Source organism: Patiria miniata, unplaced genomic scaffold (assembly GCF_015706575.1).
Source record: "Patiria miniata isolate m_02_andy unplaced genomic scaffold, ASM1570657v1 HiC_scaffold_17, whole genome shotgun sequence".
NCBI lineage: Eukaryota > Metazoa > Echinodermata > Asteroidea > Valvatida > Asterinidae > Patiria > Patiria miniata.
The window spans coordinates 7,258,116-7,285,659 of NW_024037055.1; the positions used below are offsets into that span (position 1 = coordinate 7,258,116).

A 27,544-nucleotide genomic window follows, 5' to 3' on the forward strand; every position below is an offset into this window, starting at 1 on the left:
ACCTGTGGAGAGAAGACAATGAGAAGAAGTTACAGTTTTAGAGGCGGGAGGAAAAGTCCAGAAGAATATTCTGGGGAAAACCCACGGAATCAGGTAGGGACTGAAAACCCAATCTATATATTGGCCCAGGCAGGATTCGAACCCGGGTCACAGCGGTGGAAGGCGAGGAAAGTACCGCTACGCCAACCTGACTCGAACAACAATTGTCATTTCTTAAGACTCACAAAAATGTTTCTTTTTGACTAGGTTTAATACAAAGAACTTTGCATGTTTACAGCATTCAGGGGGCGATGGGTCTAGCTTAATGCATAATTCATTAAAAAAAATAAAGCATTGGAAAAGGTGTTTCAAATTTCTGATAGCAATTGGGTTGGTGAATCTGAGTGCAGGTAATGAAACATTTTGCCAAAGTTTTTCATATGTAAACGTGTATTGCAGAAATTTGCTCCATGTTGATAAAAATACGGCCAAAAAAAAGTCTCCCCTTAATACTTTTTTGTCTAACTCAAAAACTACTGGGCACATCTTGCTCAAATTACGACTGATCAGTGCAGAAATTCCTTAGCAATCTAGCCATACTCTTTGTTTGGCCCAAGTGGTACCGAAAAAAAGTTGCATTTTGTACACTTTAACCCTAAAAGGGCCGGAGGGGGGGGGGGTGGATTCCCCTCAACTGTTTCCGCGATAGCTGTAATGACTTTTTAGCCTCAAGCCTTGCGCATCTTTTGATACCAAAAACATAAAAATCGGACCACGGGTTGCTGCGCGGCGAAAATTTTCCGGCGCTACGCGCCATGGAAAGTGAATTTTCCCATATACGTCGTGTACACAGAGCAGAATTGCCATTCGTACATATGATTAGTTAATTAGCCACAATTCCAAAACCCTTTGGCCTATAGTCATGAAATTTCTTGGGTATGTTAATGAAGAGTTGCTCTATGTATGTACAGAGTTTTAAAATTTTTCGTCACTCGATGGCCGAGATCTTGGGGGGGGGGGGTGGAATCCGACCCCCCCGGCTGAGTGATGGTCAAAATAACCCGGCCCTTTAAGTGAGTGTGAACCACAACTTGCACGTATACAAAAGTGCAACTGTTTTCGGTATCATTTGTCCTAAATTGCATAAATTCGTACATGTTATCACTGTTTTGGACCAAGTAAAGAGTATGGCTGGATTGCTAAGGAATTTCTGTACTGGTTAGGCCTTATTTGAGCGAGAGGTGCCCATTAGTTTTTGAGTTAGACAAAAAAGTTATGGAAAGGGAGGACTTTCTTTTTTAGTTGAGTGTATGTGCACTGTATGTGCGAATTGGAAATTGTTACACAGGATGCCGTTCGCGCAATTTAGTATTCGTCATATTGTATAGGTGTGGCTTAATTATATGTGATTATAAACCATTATATGTTTATTATGTTTTTTTCCTGGCAAATACAAAACAGAAAAATACTGAATCATTCAAAACTTAACTGTCAAAATTAACTCCTTGGATAAAACTCTTTACTTTTGATATTTATTAGGAAATAATTGCAATGATATCATAAATCTCATTTATTTTATGGAATTTGAATTTACTGGTTCGCAAAGTTAAATCTTATCCTTGGTAAAAAATAACATTCTGAAATACTCTCCCCTTATTGAGTGGTTGTTTCATTATTAACCTTTGACCCTAAGCCTTTATCACCACATTTTAAACCATACAGAAAGTTACACTGAAGCTGTGAAAAAAATGTGGTTGTTCTCCCAAAATCTGTGCCGAGTGCATACTTTATGGCATTTGGCAACACTTTGGAATAACTAATTCATTCATTCATTCATATTATTTCCACTTAATCATTTTAAAGGGAAAAGGTTTAGACAATAATTTAAATAAACGGATAAGATTAAGCGGTGGGCTTCTCCAAAAAGCAAGCTTGTCAAGTGGAGAAGTCCATTATGTGTAGAAAAAAAATATATATTAATTACATTAGTTCCTTTAACTTAACTACACAATGAAATAAACTTTAAGTTGCACATACAGAGACAAGGGACCAACACAAACAGGACAAGACAAAACAAATCAAATCAAATCAAAATCTTATTAATCCTTCATTGGCTGGGTGGTTCAACATACAAAAAGTGGTGGCTGCAAAGATGTAAAATTTATGTACATTAATTTAGGTGGAATGCTTTTATGAAAATTAACAACGATAGCGTACCTGCTTATAGTGTTAACATAGATTAAAGAGAGTTATGATTTCACAGTTTTATCGCCAATTATTTGTACATATTTAAGAAGGACGGCTTCTTTTTAAAGTTCAAGTTGACGCTGGTTTTGTTTCTTTCTGTGAAGAAGCAACGAAGAATTGTGTCAATAAAATGCCACACGTAAAAAGCAATTAATCCAGAAAAAAAAATTGAGTTTGTTTTCGTGTTTTGTTTTGTTTCCGGAGTGATCAGTTATTAAAAGTACATATTTTTTTCTGTGGAGCCGAAACCTTGCTAGTCAAAGCAAACTTAGTTTCCCACTTGGCCCATGTCATAAAATATGGAGAATGATTAAAATTTGTACTTCAGATATTTAGATGATAAACATTTATGTAAATAAAATAATTATTAATTATTGCATCTGTTTCTGGTCTGATACGGTCTTCATAAATATAAGGCCCTTTATTTTGTAGAATGCATAATCTATCGATGTTGAAAAGATGGTCATTCGTTAAAACCCTAACTTTTATGTCCATTATTATGCCTGGCAAATTACGACATTATGGGAAACTGCACAATATTTCTGACTTATTTCTGGAGGTGTGCCAACCCCATGTAAAAGACTGTCAGTTTAGGGGTACTGTACCCATCCTGACAGACTCCAACTAAACATGCCGTTGGATTTGATAGGTTGAGTTCTGTTGGGGATCTAAAATTCCATTATGCATTAGGCCTATCGAATAACCTCCCACAAATCTGTCGAGGACTGGCTCCGCCCACCAACGTTATTCCAAAAGTTTGTTGACCTGAACGCGCAGTTAACGTGACCACGCACGCGCACGTAGGCTACGTCCGTACACAACCAGACCCGGGGTCGACAAACTTTACGAATGATAATAATAGTGCCGTTGCGGTTTCACTGTTTCGCGGGCACGTCATTTTCACCGAGAGCTTCAAATAGGTAACAGCGAATTATTCATTTCTGTAGTGGAATGCTAGATCATGGCTAGACTACTGTAATTTTGCAGATCTTTTTTAGAACTGGAGCTGTGAGTTTATACACGGTCACACGATAAATGATTTTTCGACGAACGTCGTTCATAGTGGACGTAGCTTTTCGTGTAAGGTGAGTGACTTAGTTATTTTGTTAATTTGGAGGAAGAAACCACGTGATTTAACTAAGGAGCTATAAACATGATAAAAATATCATTTAACCATGAAGGTCTACCTCCATGATTGGCCTATCCGTAACAAAAATGTCTCTCTATCATTGCATTTTTTTTTCGAACTTCGCCGGGCAGCACACACAGTTATTCTTCAAATAATGTGTATAGTTGTAACTTGTAATTAATTGTATGTTGCAGGATTGTACTTGTGTTATTATCAAAATATCAGCTATATTCTGCATGCATGTCACCATGGTCACATCCTCTGAAGTCTGAGATGAAATTTTCAGTTTTATTAAAATATTGATACATTGTTCAAACTTAAATTGATGTAACTTAATTAGACATTTTAGAATTATTTCAAATTCGAAAAGGCCTACATTCCATTCGCCTGATTTCGTATGAAATAATTAGATTCACTTTTATAGATTTAATTTATAGTTTGACCAATTTAAACCGTATCCTCAATTTTTATCATGATTTGTATTTTTTTGTATGTGGTGATATAGGCCTTTACATACATGTGCGTATAATTCATTTACCCTGTTTACATACATGTCACCTCGCGTGCGCCATGCAACAGAAATATATAATTACGAAAACACATATAGTCAATATATTTTCATTATGTTTTTTGGGGGGGATTTTTTGGCACTTTGTGAAAGCCGGATTTCGTTTCAAACTGGACGTATGCGCCGTAAATCCTTTGTATTTCCCATTGATGGGGCAAACAACCTGAGCCTGGCCCTTCTTCTTTTCAGCTTCACTACAAAACGTAAAAGTTTGTTCACCTTAATCCGGTTTCCTATCGTTGGGAGACGTACATTGCACCAATCTACATATTCATGAAGTGACGCGTTTCTGCCGTCTAGTTCATTCATAAATGTACCGCGCGCGGTACTGTGTGTCCGTAATTATGCTAATAAGGTCACAGTCAGGGCAACAAACTTTTACAGTGCGCCGGGGGTGGGCCGCGCCGATCTAGCTGCACTCAATCAATCATGATCGCGGCCTGTACCAGACTGCAGGAAATCGGGTGAACGAACTTCCTTATTATGGGCGTGGCGATGCTAAGAAAGGGGACGCCCGGGTCATAATTTAGGAGGCAACTCTGGGTTTTTTTTACGACTCCTTGAAGAAGTATCAGTCGCTTATCTATCAGAATTTCGCTCTTTTTTGATTGGCTAAAAATAGCGAACAGTACCGTATTTTTTCGTGCCCTTTGTTTTCTTTGAGGCCTTAATAATTTCCTTTTTTCTGAAATATCAATTAATATTATGGAAACAAATTTGATACTTTCCGTACAGTCCATCTTAAGGTGAAATGTACACGATTAAAAAAATGGGAAATCGATATCATCTACGTAGTTTTTTCTTTGACTTCCATAATTATGAACCATGTCTTTATTAATTCCCAAAAACTGTCTTGGGCCTTAACTGTACGGCCAGTCGGCCACTCCAAAATCTTGGGGAAACCCACGGAATCAGGTTGGCGTAGCGGTACTTTCCTCGCCTTCCACCGCTCTGATCCGGGCTGGAATCACGCCTGGGCCAATATCCGGGTTTTCAGTCCCTACCTGATTCCGTGGGTTTTCCCCAAAATATTCTTCTGGGCTTTTCCTCCTACCTCTAAAACTGTAATATCTTCTCATTGTCTACTCTCTACAGGTTTCCTCGGGCTTTCGGGCTACAGTGCCTATAGGGCACTTTTGAGGAATCCTTGGTTTCATTAAAGAAATAAAGAAATAAAAAAAATACCGTTTCCTTTGCGGTGTTATCCCTTTCCACGACACCGTTTATATATCCGCCCATATATACTAGTAGCCCCGGAGGGCCGAGGGCCGGCCACCGGGTCCGGGCGGTGAAAAGTTTAAACTAGTTCGACAAAACGGTGTCAGGAAAAGTTCGTATAGCCCTGTCATAGTCATGCCGTTCAAACAAGACAACCATAAAACGTTCACAATATGACGCAATACGAAACTGCACAATAGGTACAAACAAAGATATTATTTGCATTGAAAGATTAGCGATTTTGTTGTATGGTATTGCTACGCTTTTGTTACCGGGATATGGATGGTCCGTCGCTATCACCAAGTTCGTTGCGCAATAGGCTTGCGATGGCTTACGGTACTCGGCAAGTCTGTTAACCTCAAAAGGTCGTATCGATTGTATTTCATTTCCCGTATTCTAATCGATTGTGCAGCAGTTCATTAGTAGTACAGTTTAAAAGTTGATTCAAACGTTAATATTGATCACGGCTCATTATAATATGATCCGGATTCGCGCATAGTTCGTGAGGAAACCGTCATACTGTGAATTAAACTATTTTTGTGACGTCACACTATTGTGGAAATTTTCGATTGTTTTCAAGAATCTACAATTTACTGTAGATTTGTAACGAATTTACAGCAAACTGTAGGTAATTCTTCTAGACACTAGAAGATTTTAAGATTTTTTGTGTCAAGGAAAATCCAGAACTGTCGCTATATCAGACATGACATAAGTTGACTTATAATTGCTCTTGGCAGTGAACCTTACTATGCTGACGCCTTCCATTCGATGTACATTGACTTATTATGTACGCATGAGTCCTGTTTCGAATCTACACTAAAAACACAGAGAGTGGGGTGATGCATAGATCATGTGAATAAACCTTTGTTTTGTTGGGAAAAAATAGTTTTAAGTCAGAGAATAGACTCGGAACTGTAGATTCGTGCAAGAATGGGCTTGGCGACTCAGTTCCTCGGCCATTCTCCTTAACAGAATCTGTCACTGGTCAAGGAATCCTATATGACAACTAGAACCACACAGTTTAATCCCTGTAATAGTTCAGCGACCCTTTAAAGTTCAGTAACCTTGCGATAGTTGGACACAAGAGGGCGCAATTTAAAGTAAACCACAAGAGTCTCGGCACTAGAACCCCTTTAAAGCGTATATATATACAGGGACTTCGATGGGACGTTAGTTTACTCTTTGTAAAAGCATACCCAACTGTAATCACAGATATTAATTATGTCAACAAAAACAAGCTTAAGGTTAGGTGATCGGCAGTTTATATTTTACTTTTTTTAAATTAAAAAACTCGGTGTTACTGACAATTATACTAAATAGTTGTGTTTTCAATCTGTATTTTACCTCATGCAGAAACCTTTCCCGTTGTACATCGAGGGTGGTCCGAGTGATGACGAAATCGAACACCATGGACGGCGAGGGCGCTGTTGTTATTCCCAGAATGCCGACAGAAACGATCACGTGCAAAAGCTGCTCACGAATGCAGTCGGTATGTTCATTATAAATTGTATGGCAGTAATAAATAAGGTCGCTATCGGCCACCGTACGTTTATGAAATGAACATTTTATAAACTACAATCTTACCAGAACCATGCCTGCTTTAAATTGTTCTTATAACTAATGGTTCATAAAAAAGGGGGAAAACAATACATTAATTTGAATTCATTTCCAATTTCAGATTGAGTCACACAAAGCCAATTTCCGGAAAGCTATCAAGAATACGATCGTAAAATGTTGGAGCAATAAATGTAACCCTTTCAGAACACTTTTCTTTATCAGACAAATGCTATTACAAAGAGAAGCAACAAGTGCCAAGATTTGCGCCTCCATGAAAAGGTCAACATCTCCTTCGCTGGGTGTGGCTTCCTTGCCATCTACCATCTGGGCGTGGCCAAGGGTCTACTCAGGGACGGGCACCATGTGGTGTCAAAGGTCAACCGATGGGGCGGGGCCTCAGCGGGCGCCATAGCTGCCGCTGCTATGGTGTGTCTACCAAACAAACTAGGAGTGAGTAGTCCAGTATTTTAAACTGTTTGCTTCCATTGAGGTCCCGGAACCATTTTTGTTTTCCAACCCCGGGGCGCGCTCAAGAAAGAAAAGCACGTGTACCTGTAGTTTGACCAAAACATAAATAAATAAATAAATAACTACATGGAAGAAGCCGAGGACATCCAATGCAACGTATGACCTTATTAACACACATTGACCTTCTAGTATCGATTTGAATTACTAAACAGTAAATATCAAACACTGATATTCATGGTAGAATATCAGTAATCCCGAAAATATAATATTCTCAACCTAATAATTGTTTATTTTCGTTGATAAGGATTACTTATCAGTTATGTTTTTCACATTTCGGATCACTTTGATGTAGTTTCCATGGTCGCTGTATAATGTATAGGATTTGAACGTTTTCTTAAAATGGAGTTAAATTTGACCAGTTTTTAACTCAATGGTTGGAGTGATTTAATTTGGTGGATTTTTTTTTTCTGATGGGGGATCGCATAAAGATTTCGTAACGCCAAGAATTAAGATTTGATAAAATCAATGTATCTATATGCAAAAGCTGAAAAAGCTCAAGAACTAAATGTATACTATTTTTCTTTATTCTCCAGTGGCTTACGACTTTGAGTATTTATACTTTACTTTTCCTCCCAACAGGATGCGGTTCAGATGTTGCGAGACTTCGTAGACGTGATTCAGAAGAAGCCGTTAGGGGCGCTGACGCCGGGTTTCGACATGATGGGCCATCTACGCTCGGAGCTGCAGCACTATGTACCGGCTGGTTCGTACAGACTAGCCAGCCAGAAACTCTACGTGTCGGTGACCAGGGTTTCTGACGGCAAGAATGTCCTGCTGACGGATTTCAAGTCGGATGAGGAGCTCATTGATGTAAGTTTCAAAATGTACAATATTTGATATTAACGGTTCGTCTAACATTAATCTAGGCGCGACACAGGATTTTAAAACACAAAGCCCGAGAATCTTGATAGGAATTCAAGGCGAAGTCTACAATTATTTTGTCCACGTTATTTTGTTTACAACATCGGCCATACTTTTTGAGCGATTAAGGATCCGACGTTAAGAAACAATGCCATTGGTTACAACAGTGACAGTGTTAGGTTTATTGAAGCGTGGACGCTCCCAAACACACCACACTTGCCAAACAATATTTGGGAAAATTGTGCCTTTGATAATACACTCATAATATTTGTCACGCAGTCAGTGTATGTCATAAGAACGATATTTTACTTGGGCAATCGCAGACTTGTCCTTTGATACAATGAGTAGAATTGGAAAACTTCAGACATAACAATTAGATACCACTGCTTGTTATTTCACCTACATTTTTTGTTCGAAGGACGAATCTGCGATAGCCCTTTAATACAGCCAAATATCTTTTTCATAACATACTCTGTGTGCCAAATGCCATGGTTGATGTATCATCAAAGGCACAATTCCATCACCTATCTGTCGTACTAGATTTATACACTGCCCCATTTGAGATTGTGCCCATGCCACACGGGAAGGAAATAGGCCGTCTTAAAGACCAGAATTGGGAGTAAAAAGTGTATTTTTTTTTCAGTTTTGCGGTGTTTTTTTTTTGGGCAGGCTCTGCTGTGCAGTTGTTACATTCCAGTTTACTGCGGGTTCAGAATACCGACATTCCGAGGACAGGTGCGTACATAAATAATTTTTATTCATGTTTTCTTTTCATTCGTATTTAATGAAACAATTTCTGGCGATTTGAATTTAGCCTGCGGCTCACAGTCGCGACAGAACCGTACCAGGATTTATGAACGTTCCTTTTGTCTAAAAGTAAACCCTCAAAGGGAAACTATGTTGGAAATTTAAGAGATGACGACCTGAAGTCACAAATTCTGACGAGAACCTTGAAATTAAATTATTGAAACCTTGTTTTTGTTTTTTAGCTCTAGCATCATTTTTTTCAGCAACCCATTTCGTTCACTTTCGCTTTATCCCCCCCAAAAACGGAAAATTGCCGTAAATGTTTTCGACCCGTTATGGCGCATATTTAAAGATTTGGCGACATTTTGAATAGAGATTTGAAAAAAATGGTGTTAAAGCATTCCTTTGGCCGTCGTTGTGAAATGTTTTCTGTTTTCCTTTTTTTTTTTGGGGGGGGGGGGGGATAAGTGATAAACTGGCCCAAAACAGGAACATGTCCTTCTCAGTAGACTTGACGTCTAGCCTTATTACAATTGACCGATAGCGAGATATCAATGGAAGGTCAGTTACATTTCGATAAGTCCATTGCGATAACAATCATAAGACCTTCCTCGGCTATCTGGATATCTGAACCCGCCAAAAGTGATATGTTTACGAAGCCTTGTAATCCGAGTAATGCAAATAAAATGCTGGACAAGTACGGGATCAGTTGCCAGTTGTTGCGCAGGCTGGTTTTAACGAACTTTTCAAGTCAATATAGCCACTGAACTGGAGTGTAGGTTTATAATAATGTAAATATACCGCCAATCATCAGGCTTTATGGATTGACGAAGAATGTCAAGAATGCCCTTTAGGTGATAATCTGAAAGGGAAAGAAGTTTTGCTAGATCAGGTTCCCGAGACAAATCTCTGACACTCGATGTACGTCTTGAGACGTGGCTCTGTGAAGATTGTGCGCGGTAACTGCAATGGAGCCACGCCTCTAAAAAGGCTTGGGCATGTGAAAGCTACGTCTTAATGATAAAACACTAAAAGTTGGGCTGTGTCAAGAAACTGGCATGTTTGTCTTACGGCTATGGATACTTACTTCATCGTCTACGAAGGTCAAAACTAAAGTCGTAGCCGAAAGCCAATGCGAACACGGCCAACCAAAGACTAGAAATGGCGCCATAAAGTTTAAAATGGCGCCGTATGAGTCAAAGCTTAATTGGACATTAAAGGCTTCTTAATGATCCTAAAGCTAAAAATGAGGCCACGGCCAGCAGAGACGAAGCCGAGATTTGGTACATGCATGGCTTATCTTCCTATATTTTCTTTTCGATCCCAAAAGAAATACATCGACGGCGGTATGACGGTCAACATGCCCATCTACCCCGAGGGCCGGACGCTCTGCGTCTCGCCCTTCAGCGGTCACCTCCAGGACATCTGCCCGGCCGACAAGTCCTGGCTCAGCCTGAGCTACGTGGTGGCCGGACACAGCTTCCGTGTCTGCTCACAGAACGTCTGGCGGGCCATGGTGGCGCTCTTCGCTCCGAGTCACCTGACCCTGACCGAGTACCTCGAGCGCGGCTCGGAGGACGCGCTAACTTTCTTGCAAGAGAACGGACTTTTGGAAGAAGGAACCGCGAAAAGCTGAGGAGCTACTATTTATTGTAAATGGCAGCATGCCGACAGTTCCTACCAAAATTTTTGTGGCAAAAAGGAAAGTGACTGAAGTAACACCTTGAACAATAATCTCTTTGTATAACTCAGCGCAAAATGATACATGCGCTTCACGGCCAATATCCGGTCTGGCGGCTAGCCCTAACCGTAAAAGGGTCCCATCCCGGCCCTTGGGAACTTGAATCAATACAAAAGTCGTGGATGTTCAAAAGCCATGATTCTATCCCCCGGTACACATCAGCTCATGTACCGACATCCAGCATGTATAAACGCTCCGGGCCAGCAGGTGTATAGGGACCCGATACCGCACACTATGTGTAGTGTTACCCAAGTATAATGTTCAGTTTTCTAGGTTCGAAATGGAAAAGGGTACAGAGGGAATGTGACCTGTCAACAATCGAATCCTCTCAAGTATCACATCCAGCTTCTCCGGAATCAAAACTGAAACCACGATTCCTGTTGTTACAGAGTAGCATGGACCGCACGTACGTTAGATTATCAATTGGACTCGGATCATGACTCTTGGGGTTTGGATGTGTATTCATCTCGCTTCCATTCTGAACAGGAAATTTCAAAGTCAGCATTATCTAGAGTTTTAAGGGTGTCGATGTGAATTATTGTACAAAACATTTTTTGCACGTGTCTCGTTGTTTTCTTTGACCAAAAACTTAATAGACTGCACGTTTAAACGTATATTTTTGTATATATGGGATTTATTGCTTCATAAAGTTACCATTTATTTTGCAGATCCTTTAAAGATACTTTAACTATTTGGATATTGTGTTTCTTGTGCCTGCATGGGTAACAAATCATGGACCAATTAATGGTATTATATGAGTATCCATGTATGACTATATGTAATGTGATACCTCCCATTTATAGTATTATATCATTTCACTTGATAAAACTGTGCACTTGATCATTGAAAATGTCACATTAATTAAAAGGTCACAACACCTATAAGTACTTGTGTCTTCTTTCTCATTAATTGAACGTATATGTGTCTAATTGGTATCACCATACGTTTAGGGCCTATACTACTTCGGGTTAGGGTTGGAGATCCTGTGTGCACCAAACCACCCTTGCAAGCAAACTAGCAATATCGAGGTTATCTGCACTCAGTTGTGAGCGAATGACCAATCAAAGGTCAGTGAGTGAAGAAACGTCATGACACACGGCAGCCAATCAAATCACTCCGTTTACATCAAATGAGGTCAATGGGTCTCGAGTCTATAGAGAACCGTGCCAACAAAGTCTCGATGGCAAGGAAAATCCCAATCATAACTAGAGCTTATTTACGGAATGTTAAAGCCACGCGAGACTTGGCTTCAAGTAGATAGGGTGGATTTACCTCAAGTAGGCCATGTGGTATCCCAAAGGCAAGGTCGAGAAATAAACAGAAATGCGCGCACTGTTTACGTATGCCCACTTTCACGTTGATCCATGAAAAGAGAAAGAGACTTTTTCACCTAAGATTACTGTTTTCAAAATAAGAATAATCAGTAAAATCAAGTTTGCTAACTTAAGTAAGAAACTCTGAATCTTCAGTGAATGTATAATTTCTTTTCTATATCGATCCGATCGACTAGTTTGTAAATTCCACATGGGAACAAACTGAGCACCTGAACTGGACTAAACACAGTTACCATACGTCGGTTAGTCACGTGACGTATGACAGACAGCCCCACCGTGCATGACGTGTAGGACGTGTGTCTCGAAAGAAGTTATAATAACTGTTTTCATAGACCACCCTCATACACACCTCTCAAACTTGTGGATGCTACATGCCCTTCCTTCAAACGCATTCTGCCAAAACTTCAATTCTGTAACAAACAAAATATTCACTATTCGTCGTAAAACAAAACAAGTTCAGACTGCAACTGTTTTTAGTTGGATTTTGCCGTCTTTGAGGAAATCTAGACCTCCTGCAGACACACATCTTCGTGAGATGTTGATTGGAAAAGGCTTTGCCATAAAACTCCACTAAAGCTGTCGAGCTGAGGTTGCCCGCGTCGACTTTCCCCCGGAATTGCTCAATCGTTACCCGGCCTGGCTTCATACCGATAAACGCTTCGCTTGAACCCACCAAATGACATGGCTCTCCGAGGGAAGAAGCGCGAGTACTTGTTTGTTGTTTTTTTGATTTTGATGACGAGTTCGTCAAAAGCTGATATTCCAACAGTCGTGACCCATGTTGACGATGAAAAGGGAACATGTCACTATGAACTCAAGATTCCCGCTCAGTCATGCAAACAGTGCAAGGTACGTATGTTGACATTATCATTTGTCTTATACTCGCATTCTTAAAAACTATTTTTTTTCAATGGCACTACTATTCGAGTTTTTGTATTGTTTTCAAATAATGCATTACCTGTAATGTACTTGGGTGTGTTTCTTGCAATTTTAGAGCTTTTCTACCACTTAACAATTTCAATTACCGATTTTAATTACGCGTATTTATACCACTTCCCCCCCCCCCCAAAAAAAAAACCAACAACTTTGTTATGGCTTTGAAAGCTGGCAATTTGGGCCTATAGCTTAGTATATTTTGCGTACATGACTTGAAAGTTTCACTTTTGACGACACTGTTTTTTTAGTAGCGAAGTAACACAATTCCATTTCTGACCACGATGCTGAGTGTATGAGGGTAAAAAATATCGCAAGGCAAGGCAAAGCTTTCAAACCGATTCACGTAACTCAAGAAAGTCCTTCCCTGTCAGAAACTGTGTCAAGAACTTCCAGACGCCTTGCTATATCGGTTTCAAATTAGAGGAAAAGTTTGTTATTCCCTTTGGGTAAAGCAGCGTAATCATTGGTTCCATGTGGAAGTTATACCAAATTTTTGCCCCGGGCCCTGCCGGAAACAACTACAAAGATTCCAAAAAATTACACGGGTCCCGAAACTGCAAAACTTGCTCGGAACTTGATCTCGATTTCGGCGCTGGCGGCGGTTTTTGGACGCGTAACAAAGCCCGGGCCTGTTTCCAAAAATAAATGTGTCAATTGGACAATTTGGGATTGGCTACTCTGACGGTGCCGCTAGTCTTGCGAAGCCACTTATTAAACCGGGGCGACAGGTTGGTTTCAACCGATACGCTAGAGGGGTTGAAAGTGACCTTGACACTCTTGGCGACTACACGATTTCCATATTGTGACCATGGGTGGACAATAGATCATACATTTTTAACCTATGAAGATTGAATATCAGAGGCGAGATATAACCTGTGATCTCAAGGAAGTTTACTTTGGGTTTTAAGAGGCAATGCAGTGGTCTAACCTTATTTTGGGGGTAGCAGCCCCAAATCGAGGCCAGTGTGCCCTACTTCCGTCAGAATTGTAAGGCTAATTAGGCTATTGTCTGAAGTAATATCTTAATATAGGCCTACCCGAATAATGTCTGAGTAATATTCAAGATAATGACGTTCCATTAATGTAGTTCCCTTTCATATCTGGAAATGAGACAGAATGTGCACCCCCTGACACAATGGAAAAGTCATCATTCAACGAAACATGGATGCATGCATCGAGTGCACAATAATGTGAAATTAATAATAATTATATGGGGCAAATAATTTTCAGGACACCTCGATTTTTTTTAAATTGAAGTGAAACAAGTTGGTATACTACAAGAAGTGTTTTCGTTATAACAAAAATACTTCCTGTTATAATGGAAAGCACTTCTCGTTATAGCGACAACACTTCCGTTAGAACGAAAAGCATTTCTCGTAACAACCAAGACACTTCCCGGTATAACGAAAAACACTTCCCGTTATAATTAAAACACTTCCTGTTATAACGAAAATCGTTTCTCGTTGTAACAAAAAAAAACCAATTCCGGTTCAACGCATAGTACTCCTCTTTAAACCAAACATTGCCGTTATAAAAAAAAAAAACTCTCGTCTTAACTAAACACTTCCCATTGTTACGAAAAACTTCTCGTAATGACCAAAAAACACGTCCAGTTATAACGAAAGACGCTTCTCGTTATAACCAAAACAACTTCTCACTTTAGGTATTTGCACAATTTTTAAACTAATAATCCACTTTGAAATTGTTTTCAGTGTCAACCCGACAGTTTGGGTCATGTTGTTGATGAACTAGAAAGACGTCTTTTTGCTGTTGAAAAGCAGATCCAGCAAATAACGAGTAAGGGTATAACTTGTGTTCATTATTTGAAATGTTGTATAAAAGGGATTTAAAGTATTAAGAAATTGCGGAAGTCTGGAGGTGCTTACCTAGTTTTGGAAGCTTTCTGTTTTTGCATGTTTTTAATTATTTCTAAATATCGTACATTGTACATGACTATAACCAACATTACTGGCATGATAAGTTTTTTACTAGCAATGGTTATCTCTGCAGGTTTGGAGCCTCCCGATTTAGATATATCCGAATATTCGTCCACTACTCTCTCCTCTATCATCGAGAACGATGACCCCTATGCCTCACCCTTGTTCACCAATGAGGGCGCTTCGGTCGAAGAGCTCTTGTCCTCGAGCTCAGACCAGGACGATTTGGTGCCACTGCCGTCCAATCCGGAGACGCGTTCAGCTGCCACTGACCAGGGGAATGATCTGGGAACGCCCGGACAAGCTGAGATCAAGGAGGGTTTCCCCGCCATAAACCCACCTGGATTCAAGGGACAAATAGAGGCAGTTCCCGGGGACGAGGAAACCTCAACAGTCATAGGTCTGCAGTACTTTTATTTTCCTTCTATTGATATTTCTCTATGACTTGTAACACAGCAAATACGCCATGCCCAAGCTTCAGTCAACCTTATTGCCATTGTGACCCCCCCCCCTCTAAATTTCTTTGAGCGTTCATTGTGCATTGACCAAACCATGATGCTTTGCGAAGACTCTGTATATCCTAAGATTCTGTGAAAGGGATATGCGGTAACCGCTAGCTTATAACTCAGAATACAGCAAAGCTCGCATGAAGGGGAATGTCCCATCTTTAGGCCAAACAAAAAATAGTCGGTCTCTGGTCAGCGCGCACGTCGATTTTAATCATGCGCGTCAACCTTTTTTCCCTATCAAATTTTCCACGGAAGCTACAACAGCGCCCTCTATTGCTGCACCTCCTCACATGTTTGTACCAAGGAGCACCAAGGAATGGGGGGAAAAAACGCGTCGCCGCATCAATTCCGGAACTTCGGTCTGACCAGAGACCGAAAATTTTGTTTTGGCCTTAGACAAAAAAAAAACATTTTCATCGTCGATTTCTTTTCACCAGAACTAACAGCATTGGAGAAACCCTTGCCGTTGTATCCTAACCAAGTCACCGACTCTCCACCTGCCAAGGAGGAAACCCGGAGCAGGGATATGGAGCATTTCCCTGGCAAGCTTGAGGGAGATATCACCGGGACGACAGAAGCTGATGAAGGTACTCCACCAGTGAAAGGGACGGAGAAGCCAAGAGGTGCGAAGCTGGGTATACTGAGTGGGAGATCTGCTGGCGACTTGGACTCAGCTTCAAAGGCTTCAAGACCATCATCATCGGTCACCGATGTGCCGTTGTTTGGCGCTGGCGATGACAGTGACACTGTCGACCAGAAGAAGAAACCGCGTTGGAAGCTCCATGACAGACCTTCAGCGGTTCACCGACCGCCGGACAGCCGGTCCGCGCCCCGCGAGCTGCTGGGGCGTGCAGGTGCCAACTGCATGGACGGATGTAGCTGCATGAGGGTCTGGGGTTACTGGCAGGACGGTGTGTATGATATCAGTAACCCCCCAGGGTCGGGGAAGAAGGGGGAATCTGTGCCGGCTTACTGTGACATGAGCACGGATGGGGGCGCATGGACCGTCATCCAGAACAGACAGGTAATGCAAAGATGGAGAAATCAATGTCAAACTGCAAATCAATCGTAAGAGCATTAACACTTATTTGTATTTTAATACAGTTGATGGAATAACAACACATGTCCAGCATTAAAAGATAAGAAGCCACAGTTGTAATTTATAAGTCAATCAAATTTCGAGTCATCAGTTTTATAATGATCACAAGTCATGAGTTAAAACTAGGTCGGGTCGCAAGCAGCAGATGGAAAATGAACATGCAACTGTTCACTTATTGGCTAATATTGTGACTTAACTTGTAATTTATTGTCTAGCTATTTAGTGCAACTTTTTTCCAGGCTGCAATTAAAGTGACGACTGATGTGGAGACGGGCCATGTCATGTGCAACCATACGAATAAAGACTGGACAATACTTGTGAGTAACCCTTTTTATTTTCTTCCCCTGCAGGACGGTTCAAGGAACTTCTATCGTCAATGGTCAAGCTACGCCAACGGTTTCGGCCAGCTCGAGTCTGACTTCTGGCTAGGAAACAACCTACTGCACGGGCTGACTGCACGACTCCCCTACCAACTGCGAATCGGTAAAGAATTGTCTTCGATATTTTAGAATCGAATATTTGAATTATATGCACATTCCAGTCTACATGTCATGACAAATAATCACTGGAAGCAAAATGATGTTTTTATTTGATTTTTCCTCGACGTCAGAGTTCAGTGATTGGGATGATGAGCGTGGATACGCTGTGTACGATCGCTTCATGGTCGGCAGTGCAGACGACAAGTATCGGCTGGTACTTGGCGAGTACATCGCTGGTAACCGTGGGGACTCTCTCTCCTACCACAATAACAGTCTCTTCAGTACTCATGTAAGATCACCCACTTATACATTACAGTATAATTAAGAGATCCAGGGAAGAGGACGCCCCCACCGTTACCCCGAAGTTTAGTTTCCGTTATTCTTTGATTCTTCGTGCGGTATCACACACCAACTGAGCTGCCTATAATGCTAAACTTAAACATGTTTGCCAATGCCTGCAAAGGATTGTCGATTTCCCCCAAAGATACCACAGTTTAGTTCACATCACTCGAAAACTGAGGGAGTCATGCTAGCATCATAGAAATGTGTCACCCATCTCTAGGCCTACACCACCTGTACATGGGGCATATGATGCCTCGGGTGAAAGATACAAGGAATGACTGCAATGCACAGTGACGATTAAATTGAGGATGATTCCTATCAAAAATGCAAAGGGTAAAGGTCCCATATCCGTTACTAGCAGTAGGGGCAGTGGGATGTTAGAGGTTCACTGTGTGGTGGGCGCGCCATATGAGTGGCGGTGCCCAGCCCTCTCCTCTCGCCGTTCCCTGAATTATGAACGAATCAGGTACCCATTTTACTGTTGGGTCGTCAGAGTAAAGAAGAGTTAAGATTGTAATATTTTCCAACTCACAGGATCAAGACAACGATGCCTCTACCGAGGTGAACTGCGCCCAACTCCGCCAGGCGGGCTTCTGGTTCCTAGCCTGCAATCAGGCCAACCCTAACGGACGCTACATCTACAGAGAGGACGCTACCGGGCTACAAGGGGGTGTCATCACCTGGGGTTCGTGGGAAGGGCATGGATTTACCTACGCCCTCAAGACCTTCCGTATGATGATCAGGCCCGTACATTACGATAGGATTCTCTACTATTAGAATAAAAAGAGGTTAACCACGGCACATACGTTACTAAAAGTTTGAGCCGAATCGGTACTACAGGGCTCTTTTGCCAAAACTCGGCTTCGTTCCAGTGCGGTGTGAGCACTGGTTACTTAGGAGTGCATTGTGCGAGAAAGAACGTTGACATCACATCTGATTCTGACCTCATACTGCCATAATTTGACGCTAAACACGTACACTTGTTCAATCTTTTTATTGAAAGTGAAACAAAAGCATGTAAAATCAAAATTGCAGGGGAGACAACGTGACAAATATTTTAATCACAATTTGTTTCAGATTTACAGCTGGTGCTTATCAGTGGTTCGTCCCGAAAAAAATAAGACTTATAACGGATGATTAACAACTTATTTATGTACTGTTATTATTGTTACTGCTAAAATCGCGTAGGAAAATATTGTGTAGTACATGTATATTTTTAATTGAAATGTGTTTATCCCAAAATCAAAATAAATATGATTTTGTTTAAGTCAAATCGAACTTTCCTGTAATTTATTCTTTCAATGCTCTCGATCTAATAGTTAATACTATACCAAGCTAAAGTTTGGAAGCAAACGTCTCACTGCAGCTGATGACTTGCGGAGAAAAAATCCCAAAAATTAGTTGGAGTAGAATGATTTCAGTAAGCGATTGAGAAGAGAAAATTATTTTTGTCCCATCGGTAAAAATAAAGCCTGTTCGTGTAGTTGCAATTTCTGGCCACTGCATCCCGAAGCAAACCTTGGACAGCGAAGGCATGGAGAGCGAATGAATGGAAGACTGTTCGCTCGACCTGCCCACTCCACGGCACACCATACCGGCAGAAGTTGGCAAAATGCTCGCAGTTGCTGAGCATTAGGTGGAAGCGGACGCGGCACCGTGCCGCTCGCAGTTCTTCCCGGGCGCGTTCAACCACTTCTCCCCCGCCGAACGGCGTCCAGATCTGGTCCTTGGCGTTGTTGATGCGGACTCGGTATCGTCCCTGAAGCGCTCGGAGTGGCGTGTCCTCCACCACGTGTGGGGAGCGGAGGGACCGGGCGAATATGCTCGCCCGGGACCGGCGTTTGTTCTCCTTGTTCGGGTCCTTAGACGGCCGCCGACGGAAGTTGATGACCCGGAGACTACGGTCTACGTCTTGGCCCACGTAGATGCCCCAGTGTCGGAAATAGGGGCATTTGAATTCCAATAGGTCTCCTGGCTCAACTCTCGTCCTCAACTCTTCCACTCCATCCGGGCCACTGGGAAACCAGTCACTCTTTATTCCCTTGTTGGACATTTTCACGACACCCTTTCGCAAGAAGCTTGCTGTAAAAACAAAGAGCAGTGTTTTGACAATCACATAGGTCTGAAAAGCAGGAACCTAAGGAATTATTTAACTTGACAAAAAGTGATGACTAAATCTTTGATTGAGTCAACCATCTCAAGCTAGCTGATTTGGATAATTTTAACAAGCATCGTGACTGTTGGGATGATATCTTGCAAGGTCACGCACGACATTCATGATCACTTCTGAATGAACACCGACAAACTGACACACTTTAATAGAGGCATTGGGCTTGATAGCTCAGTTGGTAAAACACGCATACGATACTCCAACTGTTGCAGGTTCGACAACTCAAGACAACATTGAGTGATCGTGCCTTGTCTATGGCCTGCAGTTTCCCTTGACAAAACAGGGGAGGGGCAGCCAGACCTATATTCTAACGATTCATTATTGATAAGTCATTTACAGGAGGCATATGTCTATTACAAACTAAATGCTTTAAATTAAATATATATTAGGGCGGCTCTTACCTGCAATAACATTTCAACGTTTTTTTTTACTGTAGGTTTGATTCAACCAAATAATGCATAGACTGTCTGCAGTCAATGCACCGTACTGTAGGCTGTGTTGTTTGCCTATTGCACGGGTACGACTACAACGTGGCACTAGGCCCCTTCCTAAAATGTGACGGTTCGTTGCAACTAAATGGACCCCCTGAATTGGTAGTTGGAGTAACCGTCCTTGTAGGGATAAAAGCAGTATGTATAATGCAAAGCTGATCCGTGTACAGGTATATCAATCATCTATTCAGGGGCCATGCAACTCCTTTTGAGGCTTCAACAGAGCGTTCTGTCAATGCAATATCAGCAACCCTTTGATCCGATTGGTACATTTTTCACAAATATACGCTCGAGTAAACAAACCGAACAACATGTTGTGGCTGACCGAATATACATGTAAGCCTTCGGTTTTTCTTCTTAATTCCTAAATTATTGGCCAACACTGCCAACAGAGGGCGCTTACAATTATACATAACACGTGGATGTACATTTACCGTAGGCGAGAATAACGCGAATCCTCCAACGTTGGAGAAAATCTTGCAATTTTCACCTGCATCTACATGTACCATGTATATGGTAATTATCTGTGCTTGATTCAACTCCACACTTTACTTTCAACTCCATACTGAACTTTGCCTGGACCAAACACTGATAAAATCATATGACGCAATTGATATCGAAAGAATATAACGCCCTATGTGTCGAAATCTATTCGAAACATAATTATACTTAGGCCCTGGCCCATAAAACGAACACAATGTGTAATCATGATAATTTTGTAGGCTATATCAGGACGCACGCTTTAGAAAACCTACAAGAAAACAAGTCATATTGTACGTCTGCCCAAGGTTGATGTTTCTCATGCCAAACAAAATGAAAAAGTAATCTTATTGCGTATGTTTACATACAGTCATTTTTTTCTATTTTTTGCAAAAAAAGAATTGTTTGAAAAATGCTAGAAAGATGCCTCGAGGCCCCTTTACACATTCCCAATCGATTTCTGGACAGACGAGCAATTTAAGGAGAAATTCCGTCGAAAATTGAAATCAATGTAAAATCGCTTAAAACTTTTAACTTTTTTTTCTCCAAAAACAGGATGATTTTGGCCCAAATCTTCCAAATGCATGTTAGAGTATTAATTGATGTTCCTCTTGCTTCCAGATGAATTTCTGCCTCGTTTGGAGAAAAGTCAATTTTTGGCCAATTTTGACTAAAAAGGTAAGGTTAACCCCTTGTATTTTTTTCAATTTTGGCCAAAAAATGAAATGGCTTGAAAGTTGCTAGAAAGATGCCGTTAGGTCTCTAGAACGCATTTCCAATCGATTTCTGGACGGACGTGCTATTAACGGGGGATTCCGTCGAAAATGTAAGGGAAAAACGCTCAAAATATTGACTTCTTTTTCTCCAAAATTGAATGATTTTGGCCCAAATTTTCGAATTGTGCATGTTAGAGTATTGATTGATGTTCCTCTTGCTTCCAGATGAATTTCTGCCTTGTTTTGAGAAAAGTTAATTTTTTGGCCAATTTTGACTAAAAAAGTAAGGTTAACCCCTTGTATTTTTTTTCAATTTCGGCCGAAAAATGAAATCGCTTGAAAGTTGCTAGAAAGATGCATTAGGGGGCCCAGAACGCATTTCCAATCGATTTCTGGCCGGACGTGCTATTAAAGGGGGGATTCCGTCGAAAATGTAAGGGGAAAAAACGCTCAAAATATTGACTTCTTTTTTTCTCCAAAATTGATGATTTTGGCCAAAATTTTCAAATTGTGCATGTTCCAGTATTGAATAATGTTCCTCTTGCTTCCAGATGAATTGCTGCCTTGTTTTGAAAAAAGTAAATTTTTTTGCCAATTTTGACTAAAAAAGTAAGGTTAACCCCTTGTATTTTTTTTCAATTTCGGCCGAAAAATGAAATCGCTTGAAAGTTGTTAGAAAGATGCCTTAAGGTCCCTAGAACGCATTCCCAATCGATATCTGGACGGACGTACTATAAAATTGGAATTCCGTCGAAATTGTAAGGGGAAAACGCTCAAAATACCGACTTCTTTTTCTCCAAAATTGAATGATTTTTGCCCACATTTTCGAATTGTGCATGTTAGAGTATTGATTGATGTTCCTCTTGCTTCCAGATGAATTTCTACCTTGTTTTGAGAAAAGTCAATTTTTGGCCAATTTTGACTAAAAAAGTAAGGTTAACCCCCTTTTTTTTTTTTCAATTTTGGCCAAAACATGAAATCGCTTGAAAGTTGCTAGAAAGATGCCTTAAGGTCCCTAGAACGTATTCCCAATCGATTTCTGGACGGATGCGCTATTAAAGGGGGAATTCCGTCGAAAATGTAAGGGAAAAACGCTCAAAATACCGACTTCTTTTTCTCCAAAATTGAATGATTTTGGCCCAAATTTTCAAATTGTGCATGTTAGAGTATTGATTCATGTTCCTCTTGCTTCAAGATGAATGTCTGCCTCGTTATGAGAAAAGTCAATTTTTGGCCAATTTTGCCTAAAAAAGTAAGGTTAACCCCTTGTATTTTTTTTCGAATTTGGCAAAAAAAAAATTTTTTTTGAAAATTGCTAGAAAGATGCCTTAAGGGCCCTAGAACGGATTCCCAATCGATATCTTGACGGACGCGCTATTAAAGGGGGGATTCAGTCGAAAATGTAAGGGAAAAACGCTCAAAATATTGACTTCTTTTTTCTCCAAAATTGAATGATTTTGGCCCAAATTTTCAAATTTTGCATGTTAGAGTATTGATTCATGTTCCTCTTGCTTCAAGATGAATGTCTGCCTTTTTATGAGAAAAGTCAATTTTTGGCCAATTTTGACTAAAAAAGTAAGGTTAACCCCTTGTATTTTTTTTCGAATTTGGCCAAAAAATAGGTTTTTTTGAAAATTGCTAGAAAGATGCCTTAAGGGCCCTAGAACAGATTCCCAATCGATATCAAGACGGACGCGCTACTAAAGGGGGGATTCAGTCGAAAATGTAAGGCAAAAAGGCTCAAAATATTGACTTCTTTTTTTCTCCAAAATTGAATGATTTTGGCCCAAATTTTCAATTTGTGCATGTTAGAGTATTGATTGATCTTCCTCTTGCGTCAGATGAATTTCTACCTTGTTTTGAGAAAAGTCAATTTTTGGCCAATTTTGACTAAAAAAGTAAGGTTAACCCCTTGTATTTTTTTCAATTTTGGCCAAAAAATGAAATGACTTGAAAGTTGCTAGAAAGATGTCTTCATGGCCCTAGAACGCATTCTAAATCGATTTCTGGACGGATGCGCTATTAAAGGGGGAATTCCGTCGAAAATGTAAGGGAAAAACGCTCAAAATACCGACTTCATTTACTCCAAAATTGAATGATTTTGGCCCAAATTTTCAAATTGTGCATGGTAGAGTATTGATTCATGTTCCTCTTGCTTCCAGATGAATTTCTGCCTTGTTTTGAGAGAAGTCAATTTTTGGCCAATTTTGACTAAAAAAGTAAGGTTAACCCCTTGTATTTTTTTCAATTTTGGCCAAAAAATGAAATCGCTTGAAAGTTGCTAGAAAGATGCCTTCAGGTCCCTAGAACGTATTCCCAATCGATTTCTGGACGGACGTGCTATTAACGGGGGATTCCGTCGAAAATGTAAGGGAAAAACGCTCAAAATATTCACTTCTTTTTATCCAAAATTGAATGATTTTGGCCCAAATTTTCAAATTGTGCTTGGTAGAGTATTGATTGATGTTCCTCTTGCTTCCAGATGAATTTCTGCCTTGTTTAGAGAAAAGTCAGTTTTTTGCCAATTTTGACTAAAAAAGTAAGGTTAACCCCCTTGTATTTTTTTCAATTTTGGCCAAAAAATGAAATGGCTTGAAAGTTGCTAGAAAGATGCCTTCATGGCCCTAGAACGCATTCTAAATCGATTTCTGGACGGATGCGCTATTAAAGGGGGAATTCCGTCGAAAATGTAAGGGAAAAACGCTCAAAATACCGACTTCTTTTTCTCCAAAATTGAATGATTTTTGCCCAAATTTTCAAATTGTGCATGGTAGAGTATTGATTCATGTTCCTATTGCTTCCAGATGAATTTCTGCCTTGTTTTGAGAAAAGTCAATTTTTGGCCAATTTTGACTAAAAAAGTAAGGTTAACCCCTTGTATTTTTTTCAATTTTGGCCAAAAAATGGAATGGCTTGAAAGTTGCTAGAAAGATGCCTTCATGGCCCTAGAACGCATTCTAAATCGATTTCTGGACGGATGCGCTATTAAAGTGGGAATTCCATCGAAAATGTAAGGGAAAAACGCTAAAAATACCGACTTCTTTTTCTCCAAAATTGAATGATTTTGGCCCAAATTTTCAAATTGTGCATGGTAGAGTATTGATTCATGTTCCTCTTGCTTCCAGATGAATTTCTGCCTTGTTTTGAGAAAAGTCAATTTTTGGCCAATTTTGACTAAAAAAGTAAGGTTAACCCCTTGTATTTTTTTCAATTTTGGCCAAAAAATGAAATGGCTTGAAAGTTGCTAGAAAGATGCCTTCATGGCCCTAGAACGCATTCTAAATCGATTTCTGGACGGATGCGCTATTAAAGGGGGAATTCCGTCGAAAATGTAAGGGAAAAACGCTCAAAATACCGACTTCTTTTTCTCCAAAATTGAATGATTTTGGCCCAAATTTTCAAATTGTGCATGGTAGAGTATTGATTCATGTTCCTCTTGCTTCCAGATGAATTTCTGCCTTGTTTTGAGAGAAGTCAATTTTTGGCCAATTTTGACTAAAAAAGTAAGGTTAACCCCTTGTATTTTTTTCAATTTTGGCCAAAAAATGAAATCGCTTGAAAGTTGCTAGAAAGATGCCTTCAGGTCCCTAGAACGTATTCCCAATCGATTTCTGGACGGACGTGCTATTAACGGGGGATTCCGTCGAAAATGTAAGGGAAAAACGCTCAAAATATTCACTTCTTTTTATCCAAAATTGAATGATTTTGGCCCAAATTTTCAAATTGTGCTTGTTAGAGTATTGATTGATGTTCCTCTTGCTTCCAGATGAATTTCTGCCTTGTTTAGAGAAAAGTCAGTTTTTTGCCAATTTTGACTAAAAAAGTAAGGTTAACCCCCTTGTATTTTTTTCAATTTTGGCCAAAAAATGAAATGGCTTGAAAGTTGCTAGAAAGATGCCTTCATGGCCCTAGAACGCATTCTAAATCGATTTCTGGACGGATGCGCTATTAAAGGGGGAATTCCGTCGAAAATGTAAGGGAAAAACGCTCAAAATACCGACTTCTTTTTCTCCAAAATTGAATGATTTTTGCCCAAATTTTCAAATTGTGCATGGTAGAGTATTGATTCATGTTCCTATTGCTTCCAGATGAATTTCTGCCTTGTTTTGAGAAAAGTCAATTTTTGGCCAATTTTGACTAAAAAAGTAAGGTTAACCCCTTGTATTTTTTTCAATTTTGGCCAAAAAATGGAATGGCTTGAAAGTTGCTAGAAAGATGCCTTCATGGCCCTAGAACGCATTCTAAATCGATTTCTGGACGGATGCGCTATTAAAGTGGGAATTCCATCGAAAATGTAAGGGAAAAACGCTAAAAATACCGACTTCTTTTTCTCCAAAATTGAATGATTTTGGCCCAAATTTTCAAATTGTGCATGGTAGAGTATTGATTCATGTTCCTCTTGCTTCCAGATGAATTTCTGCCTTGTTTTGAGAAAAGTCAATTTTTGGCCAATTTTGACTAAAAAAGTAAGGTTAACCCCTTGTATTTTTTTCAATTTTGGCCAAAAAATGAAATGGCTTGAAAGTTGCTAGAAAGATGCCTTCATGGCCCTAGAACGCATTCTAAATCGATTTCTGGACGGATGCGCTATTAAAGGGGGAATTCCGTCGAAAATGTAAGGGAAAAACGCTCAAAATACCGACTTCTTTTTCTCCAAAATTGAATGATTTTGGCCCAAATTTTCAAATTGTGCATGGTAGAGTATTGATTCATGTTCCTATTGCTTCCAGATGAATTTCTGCCTTGTTTTGAGAAAAGTCAATTTTTGGCCAATTTTGACTAAAAAAGTAAGGTTAACCCCTTGTATTTTTTTCAATTGTGGCCAAAAAATGAAATCGCTTGAAAGTTGCTAGAAAGATGCCTTTAGGTCTCTAGAACGCATTCCCAATCGATTTCTGGACGGACGTGCTATAAACGGGGGATTCCGTCGAAAATGTAAGGGAAAAACGCTCAATATATTGACTTCTTTTTCTCCAAAATTGAAAGATTTTGGCCCAAATTTTCAAATTGTGCATGTTAGAGTATTGATTCATGTTCCTCTTGCTTCCAGATGAATTTCTGCCTTGTTTTGAGAAAAGTCAATTTTTGGCCAATTTTGACTAAAAAAGTAAGGTTAACCCCTTGTATTTTTTTTCGAATTTGGCCAAAAAAATAGTTTTTTTTGAAAATTGCTAGAAAGATGCCTTAAGGGCCCTAGAACGGATTCCCAATCGATATCTTGACGGATGCGCTATTAAAGGGGGAATTCCGTCGAAAATGTAAGGGAAAAACGCTCAAAATACCGACTTCTTTTTCTCCAAAATTGAATGATTTTGGCCCAAATTTTCAAATTGTGCATGGTAGAGTATTGATTCATGTTCCTCTTGCTTCCAGATGAATTTCTGCCTTGTTTTGAGAGAAGTCAATTTTTGGCCAATTTTGACTAAAAAAGTAAGGTTAACCCCTTGTATTTTTTTCAATTTTGGCCAAAAAATGAAATCGCTTGAAAGTTGCTAGAAAGATGCCTTCAGGTCCCTAGAACGTATTCCCAATCGATTTCTGGACGGACGTGCTATTAACGGGGGATTCCGTCGAAAATGTAAGGGAAAAACGCTCAAAATATTCACTTCTTTTTATCCAAAATTGAATGATTTTGGCCCAAATTTTCAAATTGTGCTTGTTAGAGTATTGATTGATGTTCCTCTTGCTTCCAGATGAATTTCTGCCTTGTTTAGAGAAAAGTCAGTTTTTTGCCAATTTTGACTAAAAAAGTAAGGTTAACCCCCTTGTATTTTTTTCAATTTTGGCCAAAAAATGAAATGGCTTGAAAGTTGCTAGAAAGATGCCTTCATGGCCCTAGAACGCATTCTAAATCGATTTCTGGACGGATGCGCTATTAAAGGGGGAATTCCGTCGAAAATGTAAGGGAAAAACGCTCAAAATACCGACTTCTTTTTCTCCAAAATTGAATGATTTTTGCCCAAATTTTCAAATTGTGCATGGTAGAGTATTGATTCATGTTCCTATTGCTTCCAGATGAATTTCTGCCTTGTTTTGAGAAAAGTCAATTTTTGGCCAATTTTGACTAAAAAAGTAAGGTTAACCCCTTGTATTTTTTTCAATTTTGGCCAAAAAATGGAATGGCTTGAAAGTTGCTAGAAAGATGCCTTCATGGCCCTAGAACGCATTCTAAATCGATTTCTGGACGGATGCGCTATTAAAGTGGGAATTCCATCGAAAATGTAAGGGAAAAACGCTAAAAATACCGACTTCTTTTTCTCCAAAATTGAATGATTTTGGCCCAAATTTTCAAATTGTGCATGGTAGAGTATTGATTCATGTTCCTCTTGCTTCCAGATGAATTTCTGCCTTGTTTTGAGAAAAGTCAATTTTTGGCCAATTTTGACTAAAAAAGTAAGGTTAACCCCTTGTATTTTTTTCAATTTTGGCCAAAAAATGAAATGGCTTGAAAGTTGCTAGAAAGATGCCTTCATGGC

General features: G+C 39.9%; 3 protein-coding genes across 3 annotated transcripts; 2 read left to right on the forward strand and 1 right to left on the reverse strand.

The window, feature by feature from the left end:
* The first annotated feature begins 3,096 nt into the window (after positions 1-3,096).
* Positions 3,097-11,459, forward strand: LOC119723685 (patatin-like phospholipase domain-containing protein 4). The gene is made up of 6 exons (XM_038194477.1): positions 3,097-3,311; positions 6,495-6,630; positions 6,921-7,148; positions 7,806-8,036; positions 8,757-8,822; positions 10,165-11,459. Exons 1-6 carry the CDS (start codon positions 3,262-3,264, stop codon positions 10,468-10,470), a joined length of 1,017 nt encoding a protein of 338 aa, XP_038050405.1. The 5' UTR covers positions 3,097-3,261; the 3' UTR covers positions 10,471-11,459.
* Positions 11,460-11,556: 97 nt separating this feature from the next.
* LOC119723686 (fibrinogen C domain-containing protein 1-like) lies at positions 11,557-18,365 on the forward strand. Its single transcript, XM_038194478.1, has 7 exons — positions 11,557-12,758; positions 14,558-14,642; positions 14,856-15,182; positions 15,729-16,315; positions 16,741-16,873; positions 17,001-17,158; positions 17,746-18,365. Exons 1-7 carry the CDS (start codon positions 12,591-12,593, stop codon positions 17,986-17,988), a joined length of 1,701 nt encoding a protein of 566 aa, XP_038050406.1. The 5' UTR covers positions 11,557-12,590; the 3' UTR covers positions 17,989-18,365.
* Positions 18,366-19,986, reverse strand: LOC119723687 (phospholipase A and acyltransferase 3-like). Its single transcript, XM_038194479.1, has 2 exons — positions 19,783-19,986; positions 18,366-19,293 (listed from the first exon to the last, which is right to left on the reverse strand). The coding sequence occupies exon 2, from the start codon at positions 19,262-19,264 to the stop codon at positions 18,629-18,631; it is 636 nt and encodes a 211-aa protein (XP_038050407.1). The 5' UTR covers positions 19,265-19,293; positions 19,783-19,986; the 3' UTR covers positions 18,366-18,628.
* Between the last annotated feature and the right edge of the window lie 7,558 nt (positions 19,987-27,544).

Excerpts from the sequence above, each read along its gene's own strand:
- LOC119723685 (XM_038194477.1), top strand. The coding sequence starts at position 3,262 with ATGATTTTTCGACGAACGTCGTTCATAGTGGACGTAGCTTTTCGTGTA. Across the intron at positions 7,149-7,805 it reads GTCTACCAAACAAACTAGGA|GATGCGGTTCAGATGTTGCG; the intron begins GTGAGTAGTCCA and ends TCCTCCCAACAG. Across the intron at positions 8,823-10,164 it reads TACCGACATTCCGAGGACAG|AAATACATCGACGGCGGTAT; the intron begins GTGCGTACATAA and ends CGATCCCAAAAG.
- LOC119723686 (XM_038194478.1), top strand. The coding sequence starts at position 12,591 with ATGGCTCTCCGAGGGAAGAAGCGCGAGTACTTGTTTGTTGTTTTTTTG. Across the intron at positions 16,874-17,000 it reads CCCCTACCAACTGCGAATCG|AGTTCAGTGATTGGGATGAT; the intron begins GTAAAGAATTGT and ends CCTCGACGTCAG. Across the intron at positions 17,159-17,745 it reads ACAGTCTCTTCAGTACTCAT|GATCAAGACAACGATGCCTC; the intron begins GTAAGATCACCC and ends TCCAACTCACAG.
- LOC119723687 (XM_038194479.1), bottom strand. The coding sequence starts at position 19,264 with ATGTCCAACAAGGGAATAAAGAGTGACTGGTTTCCCAGTGGCCCGGAT.